Raw genomic sequence first — 21,593 nt, forward strand, 5'->3', positions numbered from 1 at the left:
AGGCTATACACCCCCTTTTCAAGAGACACCAATAACAATTGAGAGTGAACCTGGAAATAGATATGAAGATCAATTTTGTACACATCGAGGTGAATCCTCTACAGTTCCAGTAGTTGAAGATGAAGATGAAGACGAAAACTGTTCTGGGGAAGATGGTGAGGATAGAGATGAGTATGAAGAGAGGATTGATGATGGTGACTTTGATAGGGGTCTTGATGACCATGAAATTACTCACATTCCTCATGTTGATGATATGGCTGAATGTGATGAAGATGATGAGGACGCTAATGCTAGAGTTCAGCATGTTACAAATACGACCCTCGTTTATGAACCTCCTGCCTCATCATTTTATGAAAATACTTGGGAAAATATGGTTGATCCTGAAGTTGTTCAGTAATCATTTGGTTCTTGGAATGCAGACATGAATTTTGCGAAAGGGTTGATTTTTGCTAATAAAGATGCGGTGAGACGTGCATTAACAATTTACGCCGCAAAGCATAACAGAAACTTTGTGACTAGTAGGTCGACCACAAGTAGACTGTCTGTGAAATGCAGCGATGAATCATGCATGTGGTACGTTGGGGCAGTTGTGAAGCCTGAACTCGGACTATGGATGGTCACATCTTATAGGGGTCCTCATAATTGTATGCCCCTTGCCACGGCCCTTGATGGTAGAATGATGGATTGTAATTTTCTAGCAGAAGAATTTGTTCCATTGTTGAAAGAGAAACACACGGCAACAATTTATCACCTTAGACATTTCATTAAAGGGAAGTATTATGGGCATATTCTTTCTTACTATAAGATATGGGATGCGAAACAACGAGGTATTGTAAAGATATTTGGGGGTTGGGAAGAGTCTTACCAAAGGTTGAGAAAGTTATTGTTTGCATACTGGGATCAAGAACCTGGCACCCGTTTCTGGTTTCACACCATACCCAGGGACGAGTTCGGTGATACAATATTGCGCTAAATATTTTGGGCTTTCGCTCCATGCATTGCAGGATTCAGACATTGTAAGCCAGTGATCAGTATTGATGGGACCCATTTGTATGGTAAATATCGAGGGGTGTTGTTGATTGCAATGACCACCGATGCCAACAACAAGGTTTTGCCTCTTGCCTTTGCCGTTGTGGACAAAGAGTCAGGGTCTAGTTGGGGGTGGTTTTTAGAACGCCTCAGGAATGCACTGGGGGATGTGATAGCAGATAAGGACATCTGTATAATTTCTGACCGACATAAGGGTATTCAAAGTGCAATTGCAAACTGGCCTAGACATGATGATGGACGACAACGAGTAGTTCACAGATATTGCCTTCGACATGTTGCTAGCAACTTCAACACGCATTTTCAGGACGCCACTTTAAAGTCATTAGCCTTGAAAGCGGGGTATGCTACTCAGGAATCTAAATTTGAGTTGTACATGCAACCTATCAAGGAAGCTGAGATCGAGGCCCTTAGGAAGAAACGGAGAACCGAGCGGCAGGAAAGTGAACCCGACTCATCCATCATGCCATACACATATCTAATGAACGAGGATCTAGACAAGTGGACCCAACTACATGATGGTGGATACCGTTATGGGGCTATGACAACCAATGTCTCGGAGTGCTTCAATGGAGTACTCAAAGGTGCCCGTGGCCTACCCATTGCTGCAATGGTTGAATTCACTCATTGCAAACTTGTTGCGTATTTCCATGATCGACACAAAGAAATTACTCATGAGCTCTCAAAGGACAAGGTATGGACTAAATATGCCTTAAAAATCTATGGACACAACCTACAAAAATCAATTTCACACCAAATAAATCCGTTTAATAATCTGAATGGTATATATCAAGTAATTACTTCATACAACATCTATAGCTCTGGAGGGGGACACCATAGTTATGAAGTAAATGTAAAGGCCAGAACATGTGGTTGTGGAAAGTGGCAAATGAGAAAGATCCCTTGTTCACATGCAATTAAAGCTCTTCAGTACTTGGGGCAAGATGCGACTGCATATATTGACCCATGTTATAGTTTGGTGAACGCCATTCACACCTACTCACATGCATTTGTGGTGCCAAAGTCAGATTCATTGTGGAGGGATGTGGATGGTCCAAAGTGGGTGCCTGACCCAAAACTGTTGCGGGGCAAAGGTCGACCTGTGGCGTCTAGGATACGAAATGAGATGGATGGGGTCCGGCGAGAACCGGGAAGCCGGAGGCCAGATTCTGACTTGAGGGAGATTCAGCAAAAGCAGAGTTGTGGACTGTGTCATCAACATGGGCATAACCGTAGAAGATGTCCGCTTTCCCGTGGGGCTTCGACAAGCAGTAATAATCCAAACTAGGTAAGTGATGCTTTTATATAAAATGCCATGATTGTATCAATTAGCCAAGTTGCATAGATTAGTACGTATGTTTTGGGTTTTGGTATCTAACAACAATATTTGAATTTTTGCTAGGCATGCAAATACTCGAGTTTGGAATGGCATTGTAGATGTCAATTGGGGTTCTCTTTATTATGTATTTGAACTTACTACTGGGTTGTATCCACACAATTATTATTTTGTTCGTCACTGAATGAACTTGTAATCAAAGTATTTTATATCCAATGTACCTGTTTCTAGATTGTGATATCACTGAATGAACATGTTATCTTATTGGCTTCAACCAATAACTCAATAATTTTTTACTAAAAAATAAGTCCAACAACTTGTTACACTTAAGTAAAGACCATATTTGAACAAAAAATCCAATTTAAATGCACATATATCTATGTATTATCCGATACATGTGACTTATATTATTATTATTATTTTTTTTTTATGAATGATACATGTGATTTACAAATCAAATACATATGATTTATATAATACACATGTATCATATGATTTATGAATATGGTTGATACGTTGACACTTTTTTCACTCAATCAATACATATTGTAGTTTTACCTAAAAAAATAACAAATAGGACAGTGAAGCTCAATTTCTATTTATTAGTTCAGTGTTTAATTAGGTCCTTATGGAATGAGTACATGCCTGCAACTCATTGCTGTATACAAGAATAGAAAGTGGAAGGAAAGGGGCAAGAAGCCAAGAACTAAGAAGCAGCCAACACATTGATGCTTTACTTGAAGAAATATCAAAATACTACAATGTCCTTATTCCTCATGTTTCTCATTCTAAAACTTGATTAAAACTGTGTATGAAACTAAGAACAATACAGAGACCATTATAAATTCTACATGATCTTTGATACAACAGAGGATTAGGCCTACACAAATCCTTGTAGTTGTATCTCTTGCATCAAAACATAACTAATATAACCAAAAAATCCATGCCAAAGACTCTCCAAGGAATCTTTTGTTATCATCCAACTAAGGTCGTCGAGGTCCTGGTCCAGATCTTTGGCGAAGGTTGTCGTAAGTCTTAGAAACCAGCAACAGTCGTGGATCATCTTCAGGTATTTCACGTTCCTGAACCCAGAACAAAAATGGACACAGTTACGAATATGCACATAATGGGAATCAGTTATGAATATGCACATAATTCATATATGAAGAGATATCTAACTATATGAGGGCCAGCATGGCTAGACATAGTAGCAATTGCAGGCATTTGGATGCATCCAGAAGACCAAGGACTGGAATTTGACAACTTAGGATATTGTTATTGACTGTAAAAATAGCTAGCTGCACTTTCTGCTATGAAGCATTACAACTTCTGGTTGTGTTGGGCTGGAAACAATCTAGGTCATTACTAACTTTTTGGATCTAAAAAAAAAATCCCTCATACATGACAATAAATGATTTCTATTCCCTCTTCTGGCTTAGTCTTCAATGCTCAAACAATACTTTCAAGCCCAGCACTAGCAGTCTAGCACAATTAACTTAAATGTTGCTCCCCAAAAAAATACTCAAACAGTAGTTTTAGGCTCCTTTTGTTAAAGATTTCAACTTGTTTTCAAAGTTTTCAAACAATATTTAACACCATAGATTTCTAAGTAACATCCAGAGTAATTTGCAGTCTAACAACTAAGTAACACCATTGTCGAAACAGATGTGCTAAGAAAATCACTCATGAGAATTTACTATTTCTTAAGCATTATCTGGGCAAGAAACTCACTTTTAAGCCCTTGTAATATGCTTCCACAGCAGGAGGTGAAGGAATAAAGTTTCCAGCTTGCATCAGATCCCATATATAGTTAGCAGTAGTATATCCACCAGTATGCAAGGATATATTATAATTTAGTTGGAAAATAGACAGTATAAACTAAAATATACAGGCTAGGAAGAATGATAAAGAATCATATAGAGCCAGGACAAATAACAAAATCTCTCCTTCTCCCTAGCAACCACAGGGATCTAATCAAGTAATTAAACAAGGTATTACGTACTTTTTCACCAGAAGCTAAAAGGAGGAGATCACTCCCCATTTTTGGGCTCAAGAAGAAGTCCCTGGAATTCATGTTTACCTGCATAAGAAAATGTAGAACCGCAGATAGGGTTAAAACAATCAAGACAATGAATCAGGAACTCAAGTAAGAAGCTACATAACAACCATACCAGCGTGTCTTGAGCAAGTTGCATTCCCTTGGGAGTATGCCCAACCATGGCTCCCTCTACAAGTGTCTACAACCACATAAATCACAGTAATTTAATGTCTGTATAATACAATAATATCTTGATATGACTATACATTACATAAACATGAAATCCACTTTTAACCGGCACAAAGTAACCAAACGATTGTCACTGACAAACATGAATAGAAACATCTTCGTTGTCCCCCCAAGGAGCTTTTTCCTTTTCAATAACAAACTGAATATCATTAAAATAGCACCCCCCAAAACAAAAGCACTATCCTAGTACACAGGGAAAATGAAAATCAGCAGGGCAGTTAGCTTACATGTAAGTTCACCTTCACATCGATAACCAAAAATTAATTTTCTTCCAGTTTGTTATAAGAGAAGCATACATAATGTTTTTACCAATTTAGCTTGACTCAAATGGACTGGCAATGCTCTAGCTTAACCAAATCAGACAAACACATCTTCTATATGTATTGGCCACTTTAGGAGCATGACTTGTTGCAGTTTACAGATGCAGATACACACTCTTTTTTGATAATTATACCCAAAATTATTTTTCTTCTAGTTTTGTTATCAGTTTTGTTATCATAGAAGTGTAGCATATTAGATCCTCAATTTAAAAAAAACGAAGAAGAAGAAAGTGTAGCATATATGTTGGTCAATTAAAATAAACTCAAATGGATTAGAAACATCCTTACATAATCAAAACACACACACACACACACGCATCCCACTCCAGCTCAAATGGCACACAAACAAAAAATATGCATTTGCCAGTCAGGAGTATCAATTGTTGCATTTTACAAAATTTATCTAACGCACACAACAAGAGATTCGCAAATCATTAACATCAAAACGGATTGCAGATAAAAGTAGGCTTCTGCACCAAATGTTCCATGGCCAGGATGCCCATATTGAGTAGTGATCAGGAAGGTCATGTAGATACAGATTCTAAACCTTATATAAAATTAGTGAATCTGTGACAGCTGCATCTCTAAATGATTTATGTGCAAAGGCTTTTTCACGCCTTTTTTTTTTTTTTTTTGTTCCTTTTTAGGTCAGTGTTGCACAGAGAAGAACAGATCAACTAAACTAAGAGACAAAGCTATTCTCACTTAAAATGCAAGTATGAACCACAAGTGAAAAAGCACACATGCACTAAGAATTGAACTTTTCAGTCATGATCTTAATATCAATGAATGCATCTGTACAAATAAACATATATCATGTATGTATACATGTATTTGCCACATCCATGGTAGTCCATAGCTCATTTAAGCAAGAAATAATTTGAAATTATTCATCAACAACTATTTACCTCATAACTTGCATCACAGTAAAGACATCAGGAGTGTTTCCATTATTCTTTAGCATCTCCAACAAAGTTTCCATCACCTACCATGGTCATAAAAAAAAAGCACCCATATAAAAGCAGAAAATTGCTTCATAGCATTCAACAAAGCAGAAAATTGCTTCATAGCATTCAACAGAAAATTCTCTCAATTCTTAGATATTAAGCAACAGAAAAATAAATGAAAATTAAGCAATTAATGAGTTGAAGCTTCTCTTCTTTCAGACTTTTTTTGGATGCGTAAATGCTTCAGTTGTTTTTACTTTCAACTCTCTGCCTGATCTGCTTGATTTTTATACTTTCTTTGTTATTTAATTTTTTTTCAGTTTGCCTCTTAGCACGCTGCCTGTGTGCTTTGCATTCTTTGTAATTTCTTTTAGCTTTTTTCAATGAAATTTATTGCTTATTAAAAAAAAAATCACTAAACCGAGCAACAATAGAGGAAAATTTATGTTATAAATAAGGACTTCTACATTAGGGCTTCAAAAAAACAATTTTTTCCTAGTCTTCTGTGTCTGTATATAATTATAGATACAAACTAACAAATGAAATAGGTGACAGAAGGTCATGAGAGCATATTGTTCAGACAAAAGTTAGGCTTGAGCTTGCTTATCCCAAAAAAGAGAGAGTAAGGCTTGAACTATTCATTTGCAGCCATGATGACAAAACCTTTCAAAATGAAGAGCTTTACAAGCGGCATTGCCCTTCTTCACTCACATGATATTGCAGGATCGGGCTAAGACATCATACTGATGGGGATCTACTAATCAAATGCAGCTTCTCTTGGGAAACATAGCCCAATGTTTATTCTTTCTTATTAATTTCGGATTTCTTGGACCCAGAATATGAACTATTTTAAACAGAACTTGCCTTAATAAGTTCCTTTTGTTTTTACAGATGAGAGAATAATTGTGAAAAGGGGAAAAAAAGCTCAAATATACTAGAGTATCAAGAATGTCAAAATTGCAACACATTTTCAAAGCGCACATAAACAGATATGAACCATCATTTTTGATAGTTATTTATGTACTTGCACATATACACATACATACATGTGTATCCAGTGGGGATTTACTATCATTCCCACTTTCATGTTAAGGATAGCAGCCTTCCCGTTTTTGTTTAGCCAAATATTCCCCACTTCCTCCATATAAGGTGTGGGCATTTTTTTCCACAACTATCAAAACCACCCTCACAACTCACACTACCCCACCCAAGTCACACCATGTCTAATCAGGTCATACCATGTCACAAGTGTTAACTAGTTAAATATCAGACAATTAATGATGATAGACAGGAGCATTTCACACTGAACACAGATGGAGTGCATACACGAGGAGTTTATGATTGACATAAAAACTGTACCAATCACCATTGGCAAAAGGCCAACAAGAATGCAAAGATACAGTAAGAGCAGAAGGTTCACTTACAGTCAACTCAACCTCCAGCACAGCTAGGTCTTGGAGATTTGAAGAGTCCTCAACTCGTGATGGATCAATATACTTTGTAGATGTTAAATTCTCTGAAGTCTCATCATGTTCACTCCTCTCTATGACAGGCTCTTGATCTTTCTCAAAATGTTCATGTACAGCATGATAACACTCTAAAACATGAAAAATGTTTAATGAGATGCAAAATAATGAATAGAGACCAATGTTCTCCACACACCTTGTACCTCAACAACATAAAATCATAAGAAAGCAATAAAGTGCTTGACATTGGTACAAATTTTCTGCTTCAGCATTGAGGTTTCTAAAATCTAAAGTCTGAAGATTTAGAAATATTAGCTTTTTAGAAGTACGTTTAAATGAGGAGACAGAATTATTGGTACGTTTCTGATTCCCTGTGTAGCTTATAAAATAAACATTTAGGTTTCTTTTAATATATCGAAACTTAATTGGATTCTGTTTCAGTTCCCTTGAACTTAAAACCCCAGTCATTTCAAAAGGAATATAAGCATAACAACTCTGAACACGGTAACTCCATACATGCACTGAAAGCACATTCTAAAACTCCACACCATTTGCAACAAAAATATTAATAAAGATGGGCTTCAACTGCAAGTCAAGCATTGGGCATAAACTGAATGCGTATCCAGTGGCTTGTGGCAAACTACAATGCAATCAATGAAACACAATATTTCCAAGGTACCGGTACTTGTAGATTTGATGGTAAGAATGTAACTCAATAAATTTTCTCAGTAAAAATAGAAAATGAAGAACCTGAAGCAATTCCTTCTCACGAGAAGCCTTCCATTGTCGAAATTGTTCTGACTCTTGTTTTATCTTATGCTGCAACTGAACCTAGAATATGAATGTGGAACAAGAAGGATGGATCCAAAAATGTGAGACACCGTAATGTTGGATTTGTGAATATAAACTAGAATAAGCACTAAAATGAGAACCAACTTTCTGAGCCTTTATATACTGTATTTCAGCTTGCAGGCGCTTTGCTGCTTCATCACTTTTTTGTTTTTTCTTCAAGAGTTGGACCTGGCTTTCTTGTTTCTTCTTAAGATCTAAAATCTGAAATTCATTACAGAAAGTTAAGACATTAATCAAGAATCCTAGTTTACGGAAACAGAACAATATTAACTTATGAAAGTCTTGAAAAATAATCAAGAATTTACTAAAAAGAATGACATTTATATTTGTCATTTTGTAACCTGTGCTTCAAGCCCTTTTAGTTTTTGAGCGTGATTATCTTGCATTTTGTGTGTGTGCCCATCAGAATTGGCAGCAAGATTCTCAACTTCTGCCAACAAACGATCCCTTTCTTGCTGTATTTATGCAATTGAACATCAGCCATCAAAGTAAAAGCATATTGATTCTCAAAAAAAAAAAAAAAGTAAAAGCATATTAGGCAGTGATAATTTTAGAATTATCTTTTCAACCTGCACAATTCTTTTTTCTTCCTCAAGTTCTGTGATTTTCTTCCCAAAGTGCTGCTTGAGTGCTTCAGTATCAATGCCACCAAAAAGTTTCATCTCACACTGCACAAAAGTAAGCATAAATTAAAGATTAATAAAGGTGTTTGAAAATACTAACAAGCCACCAATTTGATGCCGTGCTTATATCCTAGAATATAGTGCAGTCAATACATATGGAATCTACATATATGCCCATGGCTGCCAAATTAAACTGCTATGTGATGAAATCATTAGACCAACTAACTCCTGCCAAAAAAAAGGGGTTAAAGTGGCTTCTTCAAATAAGGTAAAAAAAAAAAAATGAAACCTTAACTAAAATTGCATTCCCAAGCCCATTTTTCTTTTTCCTTTTTGGATATCTCAATAAAAAGGGGAACATTTGTGCCCCAAATAAACAACTGAGAATTATTTGAGTGGCGAAGAAGTAATCATTAAATTGGTTACAATTACAATCTTAAATCTTTTTTTCTGGAAGGAGCAAGACAGCCAGAGAGATGCAATGCAGAATGCATCTAATACCACAAGATGCTGCCTCCATATGACATTAGTTTAGTATTTCCTCTTTGTCACCACTTACACTTCATTTAAGAGTTTATAACGGAATGGAATGTATTTAAGTAATGGAAAGAAAAGTAAAAGAAATGAATGAAATGGAATTAAGTAATCGTGGTTGGATGTTTTAAATAAAGGAACAGAAAGGAATTGATGAAATGTATATATACTCAAACTTCATTAGGTCCAACAACAGATATATTATTTAAATTGTTAAGAATTCCCTTTCAAACCTCTAATTTATATACGTATATTAATATGCATGAAACAAGGCAAATAATGAAACCTCTTTCTGCTCCAAACGTTTGTTCAATTCATTTAACTCTTTGTCCATTGTATCTTGCAGAAGTGCATGCTCCCACTCTTTAGTTACTTCATCAAATTCCCTGGGACTTTCACCTGTATAAATGAGAGTAAAGTGCCAAACTTTGAAGAATTGGACTAGCCAACCAAAACATGATTTATGTAACAGAAGAAATCTCAGATAGATTGGCCCCACCAACAGATGGTGCCATTCCACAACCTCACCCACTCAAAGACTCTATGTATTATTGTATTAAACTGTGTAGAATAAAGTGCAAGGGTTTTCCTTTCATATAGGCAGACAATGTGTGCTTTACAAGTAATATAAGTGCAGTAAAAGAAACCTAGAACAGTCGGCTCTTATATTCTAACATATATAATAGGCATAGTTTAAAATAAAATGACCACAATTCACTGTAATCCATCTTATATCTGCAGGTGCAGTGCATTGAAGAAAATTCAAGCTCATCAACGTCATTTTTCTAAAATGTCCCAAACTATGCAGCAAAATGAGTGAAAGACCTTTTCTAGTTTTACAATTTCATAAGAGGGAAGCTAGTTACTAATAAATTAAATGGTCATCCATTGTATATCTAAGTATGCAGTGCATTGAAGACTATTTAAGCCTGTAACCAAACATTCTTCTAAATGGTTCAAACTATACAACAACATGAGTGGATCACCTGATATGGTTTCAACAATCTGATAATCAGATGAGTCTATGCTCTGAAAGCCCCTCTTAAGTCCATCACTTTTTGTAAAACCGAAGTGGCCTTCCTGATAAATAAACACCCCAAGTGATATAAGTATTAATGCAACAATTTTACTCAACTACGTAACTGAAGGAATAGAATAAATATAAATACACCCATATTGTATTGACACTAAGAAAAACCACAGACATTCCACTCCATATAAGTATGGAAAGGAAAACTAACCTTGGATAAAATAAGAAAAAGCAAAGAAGAGGATAACGAATTAGAGTTTCTAATAACATACTTGATCATCTATTACATCATGCTGTATGACACCACATCTACTGCGGTATTCATGAAGTTCTCGACAAAGATCCACATTGGTAGCCTCAAGCCAAGCAATCCGGTCCTTGAGAACCTATATAACCACACAAAAAAAGAAGACATTTTGCCACCAAGACTATTCAATATATCTTCGTGAATATATAGTGCACTAACTGCTAAAATCAAACAACATTTGTATTCTTTATAAAACAAGTACCTGCACTTCATCTGATGGTGCTCCTCCCCCACGAGCACCAAGCTCTGCCTGTAAGTTCATTAGCTACTGCCGCATCTTTTGCATCTCATTGGATATTAAATCTCTATTAACCTGCAGGGGAAAAAGAGGATTTAATTAATACAACAAACTTACAACAGGCCCTAATACACCAAAAAGGCGGAATGCATGGAACTTGAAACCAGAAAAAGCTTCGTTATCTGCATCTAGCAGGAAGTGAGGGTATCAAGTACAAAATGAGTCATAACAAAATAATGCAACAAACTTACAACAGGCTTATTTTGAATATTGCGGGCACGATTCGCATATTTGAGTGTGTTAAGACTTTCCTCAGCATTGATGTCAGCAGGACTGACGCAAGCTGGAAGAAGAATCACAATTAAAACAAATTAGAGAAGAATGAAAATATTTCCAATTTCAATAAAAGGAGCAATTCAGTTCAAAAGATCTAAAGTCCAACACCTCCCCACTTCCACACACATGATACAACTTCCAAAAAGACTCAAAAACATTAAGTGAAGAACACCTAAAAAGAAAGAAGGAAAAGACAAATGGGGGAGGGGAGCTCCACCCTGTTTCTGTGTCTTCTAGAGAGAATGAGAACATATCACATTTGAGAAAGGATGTTCTTAACAAGCAAGATTGAGCTACCAAAACAAAAGGTTGAAAATGAATAACACCTTGTTCAAAAGGAATTAACCAAAGAAAGTAAATACTTTTTCTGTCAGAATATTGCTTCCATTGATTAAAATGAAAACTAGGAGTAAGCAAAAAATCCAAAGTAAGGAGAAGAAAACTCAGTTCTATTTAATTGTTTTGCAAGGCAAATCTTGAATATATCTTATCTCTTTGTGTGTGTGTGTGTGTAACTATTTCTAGTATAATTGTAATCCCTGGACCAAAGTTCTTGAACAATTAAGCAATCACTTGGAGGTTACCTATCATGACAGTCTTGCTGTTTCCACCAAGTGAATCCTGCCAACATGCATAAAAGAACCTCAATCAGAAAACTATCATAGAAGAAGAAAAAAAGTAAAAACCAAGCAAAAACTGAAACATTGTTCTTAATACTATATAAATCCCAATAGAATAAAATAGTCATAATGCTATTTATTTGTAAGAACAACAAATACACTTATTTGTGAATCCTAGATATTAGGGTTAAAAGCAATATCTTTAAAATCACTATCTACTGATGTCCTTAACAAGCTATCTCAAAACTCAGCAAATCCCAGCCTTGATAAGGTGATAAGTATTAAAACCTAACTTAACTATATCAGGAAAGTATTGGTGAATCACTACTAAAAACAGATTAAGAATTTATCAAGCCTAGTGGTCAACAGAAACCAGGAATCTGTCTCTACCTAATTCTAACTTAAGTTTTACAGTGTTGCATTTAACATATGCAGAAAATTGTTATATTTTCCTTGGTTGAAAAAACATTTCAATGAGAAAGATAGAGGTTGATATAGACCACCAGAAATTCAGATCATTTTTCCATCTCAACACCATCATTTGGAACTTATGAGTTAACTGATAGTTCTATACAAATTTATATACCAGACATAACATTAATCCAACCTGCAACAGTCGAGTTAGTTTGCTGTCTCGGTAAGGGACATGCACACCCTCTTTCCGCTTTTTCTCATCCCCTAATGCACTAATGACATTACCAAGTGCAAGAAGTCCCTTATTTATGTGTATACCTGTTCACAGAAATAAAACAGAGAAATTTTATTTCATTATGATTATAAATAAAAGACAATAGGAATATATCAATAAGCAGTTTTACTAACCTTCTTTCAAACGAAGACCATCAGAACCTGTTCTTTTAGCGTGTTCAGATCCAGCAAGATCTACCAGATGGAGCTTTGCACAAAAATATTCTTCACCCATATCTTCCTCCGGGGAGTCACAGCCAGGAACATCTGAATGGATTTTGCGCATCTGCTCCAATGTGATTGTGTGGTGCAACGGCGCTACTGGACATTTTCAAGGGATAGCAGTCCGGCTGCATGCACCAAGTCATAAGTTCTAGGATACGTTGGAAAGGCTTCACACCTGAAAGGAAAATGGAATTATTATATATACAAGATCAAAGCATAAATTATTTAATACAACATCAAGCTATAACATGTAATATGACTTACTTCCCAAGAGCTTTATGGTGCAGAACAAGTCCCAAACCAGTACCATCCATCCCTACATACATTCATACCAACAAAGTTTCAACATCCAACAATTTTAAATATAAAAAATAAAAAAAACTGACAACAATTTGCCTAATGTTTTAACCCACCAAAAAACACATTAAACATCAAAGAACAAAATCACTTAAAGAAAACCAAGAAACTTATCCACTGAAATCTAGCATCAACACGTATCTCGTAAACACAAAGCACAAAGCAAATTCAAAAGTAGAGAGTTGGATAAACTTTCCAACCAGGCATTAGTATTTCAATGTAAAATTTACAAAAATCAAAGACTTTGAAATATAATTAAAAAGAAAAGGATTTTTAAGATAAACTCACATCAAATAATCAGGAATGTTTTGAAAGCATTAAAAGAATTAAATAAATAAAAAAAAAGTGATTTCAGAGAGCGAGAGAGAGAGAGAGAGAGAACCTCTATGGGATGCTAATCCTAATGCATTTTACGCTTATGCTGTCTCGTATAGTGTCTGGTATGTGGGGGAGGGGGTACTGCATCTCCTTCGTGAGGCTCCTCACGTTGCTGCAAAAATGGAGTTACAACCAAACAATGAATTACATGAATTCCAAAACCAACCATAACAGTAGTTACTCAATATTCATTACATTAAATGACTTGTCATACCGTGGGGCCAGTGTTGTGTCCTGCTTTGTGACCACCTGTCCCACAAGGAGGTGCTTTTATTGTACGTTTAGGTCGACCTGGTAGGGGTGACTGTAACCCAACAACCTGCTCATTCTCAACATGCACAGCTGGCTGTTTTGCTTGACTCCCAACAACTGAAGATCCTACAACTGCGGGGGAGGAGGGTGTAGCAAATGAAATGTGAGTGCCCCTACTCATGGGATCTATATGCAATCTAGGAGTGGGAATGAATGACATGGAGTGACTATGGGGCGGTACATGGTCTATATGACCAATGCTGTACGATGGGGATTGCGTGTGCATGACAGGAGGGGTTTGACTGAAATCAGGGCCGAGATCAAAGGATGGTGGAGTAAATGAAAGATGAGCAGGATCAAAAAATGTATGTGAGGTGTGTGAAGGGATCTCGGGGTGAAAAGATGCATGAGCAGTGGGTAGAGAGATCTCTAGGTCAGAAACTGCATGAGCAGTATGTGGAGGGATCTCTGGGGAAGGAGATGCATGTGGAGGTGGAGGGAACTCTAGGGGAGGAGATGCACGTGGGGGTGGAGGGAGATCTGCCCTACTGACAACCTGATGGGATGCAGCACGCTGACCATGGCTATGGCTGGCACGAGTTGAGCTCGTGCTTGGTCGTCCAGTATCTTCTGGCGCTTCTGGATTTGCCCCATCGATATCTTCCAACGGAAGTTGAGCAGTTATACGGTGAAGGCGTTCCACTGTCTTAAGTATAGTTGAAATATGCTTGTACTCAAGACTGCCTACTGTATAAAGTTTCAACAACTTCTTGTGACTGGCAACCTGAAAGTAAATAAATACAATTAGTACATCATACTGAAGTTCTTGATACGCAACAAAAATTGAAAAGAAAGGTCGAAGCAATTACCATAATAATAAGTGAAGCTGAAGTGTGGTCGACGAACCTCCATGTCACCCTATCGTACCAATCGAAGTATGGATGAGCAGGCGACATATCACCCTCTAGTCGTGCTCCAGGACATAGAGATTGTGCTCGAGTATTCCATACTCGGATATGGCCATAATGTCTGTCCCTCCAATTCACCTCCATCTTCCCCCTCAGGTCTATGGCATGAAGGGCTTCGTCAGTATCAACATATGGGGGGGGGGGGGGGCGGGGTTCTTGTACCATCCCGAACTGACGAACAACACGGTCCGGTGTATGTTTCTCTACTAGCCAGAAACATACAAGCGGTACCCTCGCCGTCCATACATCCCTTCCGGCGACACAAAACGTAGGCAGGTGGGCTAATTCAGCTTCATATGGTTGCCACACCACCTGAAATAGTCAAATCAAAGGACAACACATTATGCAATGTTCCATATCTATGAGCTCTTTTACATTTATAAATACAATAGTCATAAACAATAGAATAAACACAATTTTGGTACCTGCTTTGGATGCATACAATCTAAAAGCTGACGGTACCGGACCAGACAGATTTCAGCGGGGCTATTCAAGGTGCTCACAACCCACACAGTCCTACAATTGCGAAAGAGGGAGTCAATACTTGGAATTGAGAATATGAAGTAATCAACAACAATAAATGATGGGCAATCGTAAATTTAACAGTATATACCACTAAGATTATACTAATAAATGATTATCTAAACATATGATTAGTGGTGGAGTTAGAAATTAATAAGACTTATATTATACATCAATCATAACATATGACCTCCGTGGTTGTCAAACGATATATAAAAAACATAAATAAAAATCCTATTAATGAGTCAAAATTTGAAGAATATCAAGGTTAAAATTTTATTTTCTATGTCTAACAATGTGTTTAAAATTATGGATCTATTTCCAATAGAGAGAATCGGTCAAGGAAGAGACTTACTTAATAGACAATGGAGAAGGTGCAAATGGTGGGCCATATGCACCATCTGGTGGGAGGTCCATCCTTGGGCACAAAAAAGGGAATCTGACCCATGCCCAATACTGAACTAGCAACAAGGCCCCACCAATCTGACTAGCACCTCTGTCGGTTGCCCTGCATAACTCTCTGTACAGCCATGCAAGGCAAGCACTCCCCCAACTGTACTGAGGTGGATTCCGAAGGTCCCTCAGCATCTGCAACCACATCGTATGCACCCTATCACCAGACTTGTCGGCGAAAATTGTGTCTGCCAGGAGTGCTAGGATATAGCACCGTGCATATTGATGCACAACCACCTCTGTTGCATCATCGGGCAACCCTTCGTCAATTTTTTCTAGTAGCTTCTTTATTTGGATCCTTTGTCCTTTAAGCGTGGTGTCATTAGTAGCAATTCCAAGCAGACTCTGACATTCATCTTTTCATGTCAAGTCAGTTGTTCCAACAATTGCCTCACCATCGATTGGAATTCCGAAAAGAACCTCCACATCTTGTAATGTGATCGTTGTCTCACCATGTGGCAGGTGGAAGGTGTGGGTTTCAGGCCGCCATCGCTCAACGAAGGCCGTGATCAGGTTATGATCAATCTCTCTACCTGGGGTCCTATACAGCCCCTCTAATCCAACTCTCTTCACAATGTCGACGATACGATCATCCACCACTATCCGGCGTCGTTTTCGGAACTCGTCATTACGAACGCGGCATTTCAGTGGCCCTGGATCTGCACATGATAGAACTATGGTGATGAGATGCAATATGCCATAACCTTTGTATATATGATTGTAGTTATTGATCCCAAAAAACAAAAATAAAGCAGTTATGAAGGGACCTTAAAATATCAACCCCAAAAAGAAAAAAAAAAAAAAACCAAATCGAATCGTTACCTTGCCTTCCCAAACAGCGCACGCTCGATGTGTTTTTATAAACCTCAACACCGAATCGTCCATGGGCCCAGGACCAAACTCATCAGGGATCTGAGCAGGAACAGCAGCCATACTGCACGAAGTTTAGGGAGTCAAGAGTAATATAAGCACATGTTAAATTGGTAAGGATCCCAATTTCTTGCACAAACGATAAGTATTCAAGAGCTTCAAAAACGATAATATACTGCAGCTAAAGTATATAAGTTTTACCCATTATACACACACACACACATATACACTCTTCTAACCATGCATTTTATCATGAAATATGTTATATTCATATAAACACTCAAAATCCATGAGCATTGACTTTAAAGCATCATAATTTTATGTAACCTCATCATTCCGTGAAAACTGTGTGTCCAATACCTATTAACAAAAATTGATATATCAATCAACCCCAAAAAGGGACCAGTTACTATTCCAAAATACCCAAAAGTTACACTTCAGTAGTTTCAATCCAAACTAAGCAACTTGCATGCAAATAAGCGCTAACCCTCACAATTTGATTACATTTGGTCGTCAGAAACTTTATTTTGCTCTACATTTAAAGAGTAAACTCAGCACTACAAGGAATATTCATTTTGCACATATATCCTAAGGAAAAAAGTTTCTTCTCAAATGGTTAAACACTTAAAATGTTAGTGAAAAGACACATCTAATTATCTATAATTACAAATTTGGAAGGAACTGTATCCTTTTCGGGACAAATTCCCTGTTCCAACACCAACACAATGTGTTACATGGGGGAACTTTTATAGTATCAGAATGCAGGGACGCATCTAAATGGAATTTCAGACATATTCCATTTAGTAAGCATTTCAGACGTGTTCAACTCAGAATGTGTTGTGTTGACAAGTTCGGATTTTTAAAAAAAATAACTATAAATCCGAAACAATTTTATTAGTTGAGCAACTTTTCAAACTATTTGCATTTCTAACAAATCGAGTCTAATAGACTCGATTTTGCCCTTTGAAAAATACACTTAGAAATCGAGTGTGAGACACTCGATTTTCAAACTCGAGTGTCTCACACTCGATTTCCAAGCGTATTTTCAAAGGGCAAAATTGAGTCTATTAGACTCGATTTGTTAGAAATGCAAATAGTTTGGAAAGTTGCCCAACTAATAAAATAGTTTGAAAGATTTAGTTATTTTTTAAAAAAATCCGACAAGTTCCCTACACTACATATCATGAAATGTACCCAAACATAGATGCATGTACCCACAGCAAACATAACAACAAAAGAAAAAAGAAATATTATACAAAGGATTACCAAAGACAATATTATACAAAGGATTACTAAGCCAAAATGGATTTAATCACAAAATCAACAAACGATGATCGTTGTCAAAATACAACAATATTTAAAGAAAAAAGAAAGAGTTTACTTGTGACGGCGAGAGGCAGCGACAGCGACGGTGACGGGAGCGAGAAGCAGCGACGGCGACGGGAGGGAGAAGCAGCGACGGTGACGGTGACGGGAGGGAGAAGCAGCGACGGCGATGGGAGGGAGAAGCAGCGACGGCGACGGGAGCAGTGGACGGCGCCGGCGACGGAATGAGAGTGTCAGAGCTCGACTGAGATTTGAAGTTTTTGGATTTTTTTAGAAAATAAGTTTGAAAGTTTTTTGTGTTTGGTTTTTTTGTGAGAGGGACTGAGAGTGGCGACGGGAGCAGTGCACGGCGCCGGCGACGGAATGAGAGTGTCAGAGAGAGAGCTCGACTGAGATTTGAAGTTTTTGGATTTTTTTAGAAAATAAGTTTGAAAGTTTTTTGTGTTTGGTTTTTTTGTGAGAGGGACTGAGAGTCAGAGAGGGAATGAGAGAGTGCTGTGTAAGTTTGAACTTTGTGTGTTTTGTGTGCTGATGATGACTTACACGTGTTACGCATAAATCGAGTTTAGTGAACTCGTTTTGTAAGAGTAAAAAACCAGTTTAATGAACTCGTTTTCCAGTGTTGCAAAACGAGTTCATTAAACTCGATTTATGCGTGGAAAAACTAAGTTCAATGAACTCGTTTTGCAAGAATAGAAACCGAGTCCATTGAACTCGTTTTTTACTCTTACAAAACGACTTCATTGAACTCAATTTCTGGCATATTGGGCCCACCTCAAGTACTGGCAAAAAAGCAAAATCGAGTAAAAATTACTCGATTTCATAACACAAAAATCGTCCACTTTAGACTCGAATTGCTAGAATCCAAAATAGTTTAAAACGTTTCCTAACTAATGATATTGTTTGGGTTTTGTTGTTATTTTCTAAAAAAATCCTATTTAATTATAATATGTAAATTATAAAGAAGGCCTACAATTAAATGGATTAAATTGATTTGGGCCTAAGATATTAAAAATAAGATAAATACTATGAGATATGAAGCCTAGGTGAGATGACATAAGTAAATATATGGGCCTTAAAAACCCTAGCTTTCTTCCTCTTTAGTCACACGTGTATTTTACTGATGGGAGCTTCCTTTTACTTTAGCCGCATCACACTACTGAACCTTGCTTTGCTTCACTGTGGCTGTGAGTGGAGACTACAGGTACGGCTCTCTTCTGCTCTAAACTTAGGAAAATTGTAATACTCAATGGCTAGCTTTTGTTCCCACTCTTATAGGAAGAATCTGTTAGTGGCATACCTAATAGAAAATAATAATAATAATAATAAAATAGGGGCTGCTGTTATGGATCTAAGGCTATGATTATGTTGATAGAAAAAAAGGTGTTTTGTGGACATTATATGACCGTATATGGCCTCACTAAATATCACCACCCATCTGCCATGTATTTTCACCTTATCCTTGTCCAATACGTGTTCAGCAATTCCTTTGTGTTTTGGCGGCATCACGTGTCCACCTTCCTGCCATATTAAAGTTTCATGCATAGCTAGGATTATATTAATGGAAAAAGGCTGCATTATGTTATTAGATACCTACCGTTGCATTATTCTAGTGATACTAATTATCATCTCTAAGCCACTGAGTATGCAGCAACTTTTTAAGCCCAAAAATCTGATTATGCAGCAATGATTTTAAGTCAAAATCTGATTAGGTAGAGCCAAAAGATATGATTATGCAGCGGTAACTGTAAGTCCAAAAATCTGATCAAAGCTGAAAGTGAATTGGATAGTTAATTGAATAAATGGAGGATTTTGGATATATTAATATTGTCTAGGATAAAACCATTTAAGTGTGAAAATAAATTTTTAAGTGGGAAATTATGTATTGATGAACCTATTTTTGGTGTGCTAGGTTCTAATTCTATTGAATTGTTGTGATTCAAGGGAGGTAGATTCCCTTTATTTTTGCAACTAAGAGGTAAGTAGAGTTTACTAATTTTGGGGGTTTTTCCAAAACAATGTTGATTATTAAACTATTCTATATCAAAGAAATATGTTGATACTCTATATATAAATTGATATTTTATAAATATTTGATGTGCACATTTAACTATTCGTTTTATGAAAAACTTGTGGGACAACCTAAATTTTTTTAAACCTGTATGTGTGAATATGTCCTTATATTTTTTGAGAATTATGAATGGATTATTTTGTGAGCATATTGAATATGTTTTGAAAACTTATGGCAAGTTGTGATTAGAAGCTTAGTATGGTATTTAGTCCTTAGCAAGGGATAATCATACTGCAGCTAGTCCTTAGCAAGGGACGATTCCAAAAAAGGGGACAATGCATCTTTAATAGCTCCTTAGCAAGGGAGTATACTATTGAGGATTCAAAAAGGAAGTTCCTTAGCAAGGGAGTGCACCTTTAGGTTCCAAAGGAGCCTTCCTTAAGAAAAAGAGATGGAAAGGAGGTTCTAGTGCTAAAAGAGGACAGCACAACTCTGTCAACGGGGCGTAAACGTTGACCAAGAGAAAAGTCTAGGAAATTGTTTATATGATGGTATATATATTATGATGGCTCACAATATAAAGATATTATTTTCTTTTACATGAAATATTTGATGACAAAATATTGATGAGTTACAAGTTGTGAATTTGTTGAAAGAATTATTTATTTGAAAGGTTTGTTCACACATCCCGAATGTTAGTGAATTTCACTTATTGAGTTATCTCACCCCCCTTTATTTTCCCTTACAGATACATTAGAGGAATTATTGGAGTAAAGACTCATGGAGGACAACAGTTATGAATTATTTTGTGGAACTGAGGAGTTTATTATGATTTTTATGGCATTAAACTTTGTATTGGAGAATTATTTAGAGGATGTTTTATCTTTGGTGGATTAGAGCTCTGACATTTGTGATGAGATTTTAGATTACTGATTTCTTTTATTTAATATATTTTTTTTATGGATTATTTAGATTAAATAGACTTTTATTACTTATGATTTTGGGGCGTTACAAATGGGTTGCTACGTTCATGTATGGGACCAATGCTTACTTGCATCTCCTCCCCTATCAACACCCCTCCCCAATGGTGAACTTTCTCAAACTGATGAACTCAAGATCTTGACCATGTGCACTTTCTCAAACTGATGAACTTTGAATATTCCCAAAGTATCTCGACCATGTGCACCAGCCTCTTTACGGAAGCAAGAGGAATATCCAGCGTATCTGGAAAAATTGAGTATTTATGAGCAAAAGGCCACCTTTCTAGCCGTAGGAACAAGCTTCAAGAAGATATTACAACTTTATTGGTAGCTCAGAAGGGTGGATCCAATCTTGCAGATGATACGCACAAAGTGGCTGTTCAGCTGTAGCAATGAGACATTTTTCATCTCCATCACCTGTGACCTATTAAATGACAACTACTCCAGTTAGCTCACATACCTGTACATATGATGTAGGAAAATAAAGTGAATGAAGCATTCATTTTCTATGATGTCAGACCCTCCCGGGCTCCCACACTTTCTCCCCCATTTTCTTTTGTTTTGTTTTTCTGATAATTACGAGTATAAAGAATGAGTGCATAAAAAGTACATGACAGGTAA

General features: G+C 36.8%; 2 protein-coding genes, 1 long non-coding RNA gene and 1 pseudogene across 3 annotated transcripts; 2 read left to right on the forward strand and 2 right to left on the reverse strand.

Annotated features, from left to right (window-relative positions):
* Positions 1–421: 421 nt before the first annotated feature.
* On the forward strand, positions 422–2,225 carry LOC126719612 (uncharacterized). Its single transcript, XM_050422147.1, has 3 exons — positions 422–953; positions 1,005–1,741; positions 2,076–2,225. Exons 1-3 carry the CDS (start codon positions 422–424, stop codon positions 2,223–2,225), a joined length of 1,419 nt encoding a protein of 472 aa, XP_050278104.1.
* An 865-nt stretch (positions 2,226–3,090) lies between these two features.
* On the reverse strand, positions 3,091–13,165 carry LOC126719613 (kinesin-like protein KIN-4A; annotated as a pseudogene).
* LOC126719614 (uncharacterized) lies at positions 13,106–16,427 on the reverse strand. Its single transcript, XM_050422148.1, has 6 exons — positions 15,688–16,427; positions 15,236–15,326; positions 14,712–15,122; positions 13,805–14,626; positions 13,595–13,702; positions 13,106–13,171 (listed from the first exon to the last, which is right to left on the reverse strand). Exons 1-5 carry the CDS (start codon positions 15,930–15,932, stop codon positions 13,613–13,615), a joined length of 1,659 nt encoding a protein of 552 aa, XP_050278105.1. The 5' UTR covers positions 15,933–16,427; the 3' UTR covers positions 13,106–13,171; positions 13,595–13,612.
* A 2,668-nt stretch (positions 16,428–19,095) lies between these two features.
* Positions 19,096–20,921, forward strand: LOC126716400 (uncharacterized). Its single transcript, XR_007652109.1, has 2 exons — positions 19,096–19,185; positions 20,741–20,921. It is a non-coding gene; the product is annotated as an uncharacterized LOC126716400 (long non-coding RNA).
* Positions 20,922–21,593: the final 672 nt, after the last annotated feature.

This window comes from Quercus robur, chromosome 3 (assembly GCF_932294415.1).
Source record: "Quercus robur chromosome 3, dhQueRobu3.1, whole genome shotgun sequence".
NCBI lineage: Eukaryota > Viridiplantae > Streptophyta > Magnoliopsida > Fagales > Fagaceae > Quercus > Quercus robur.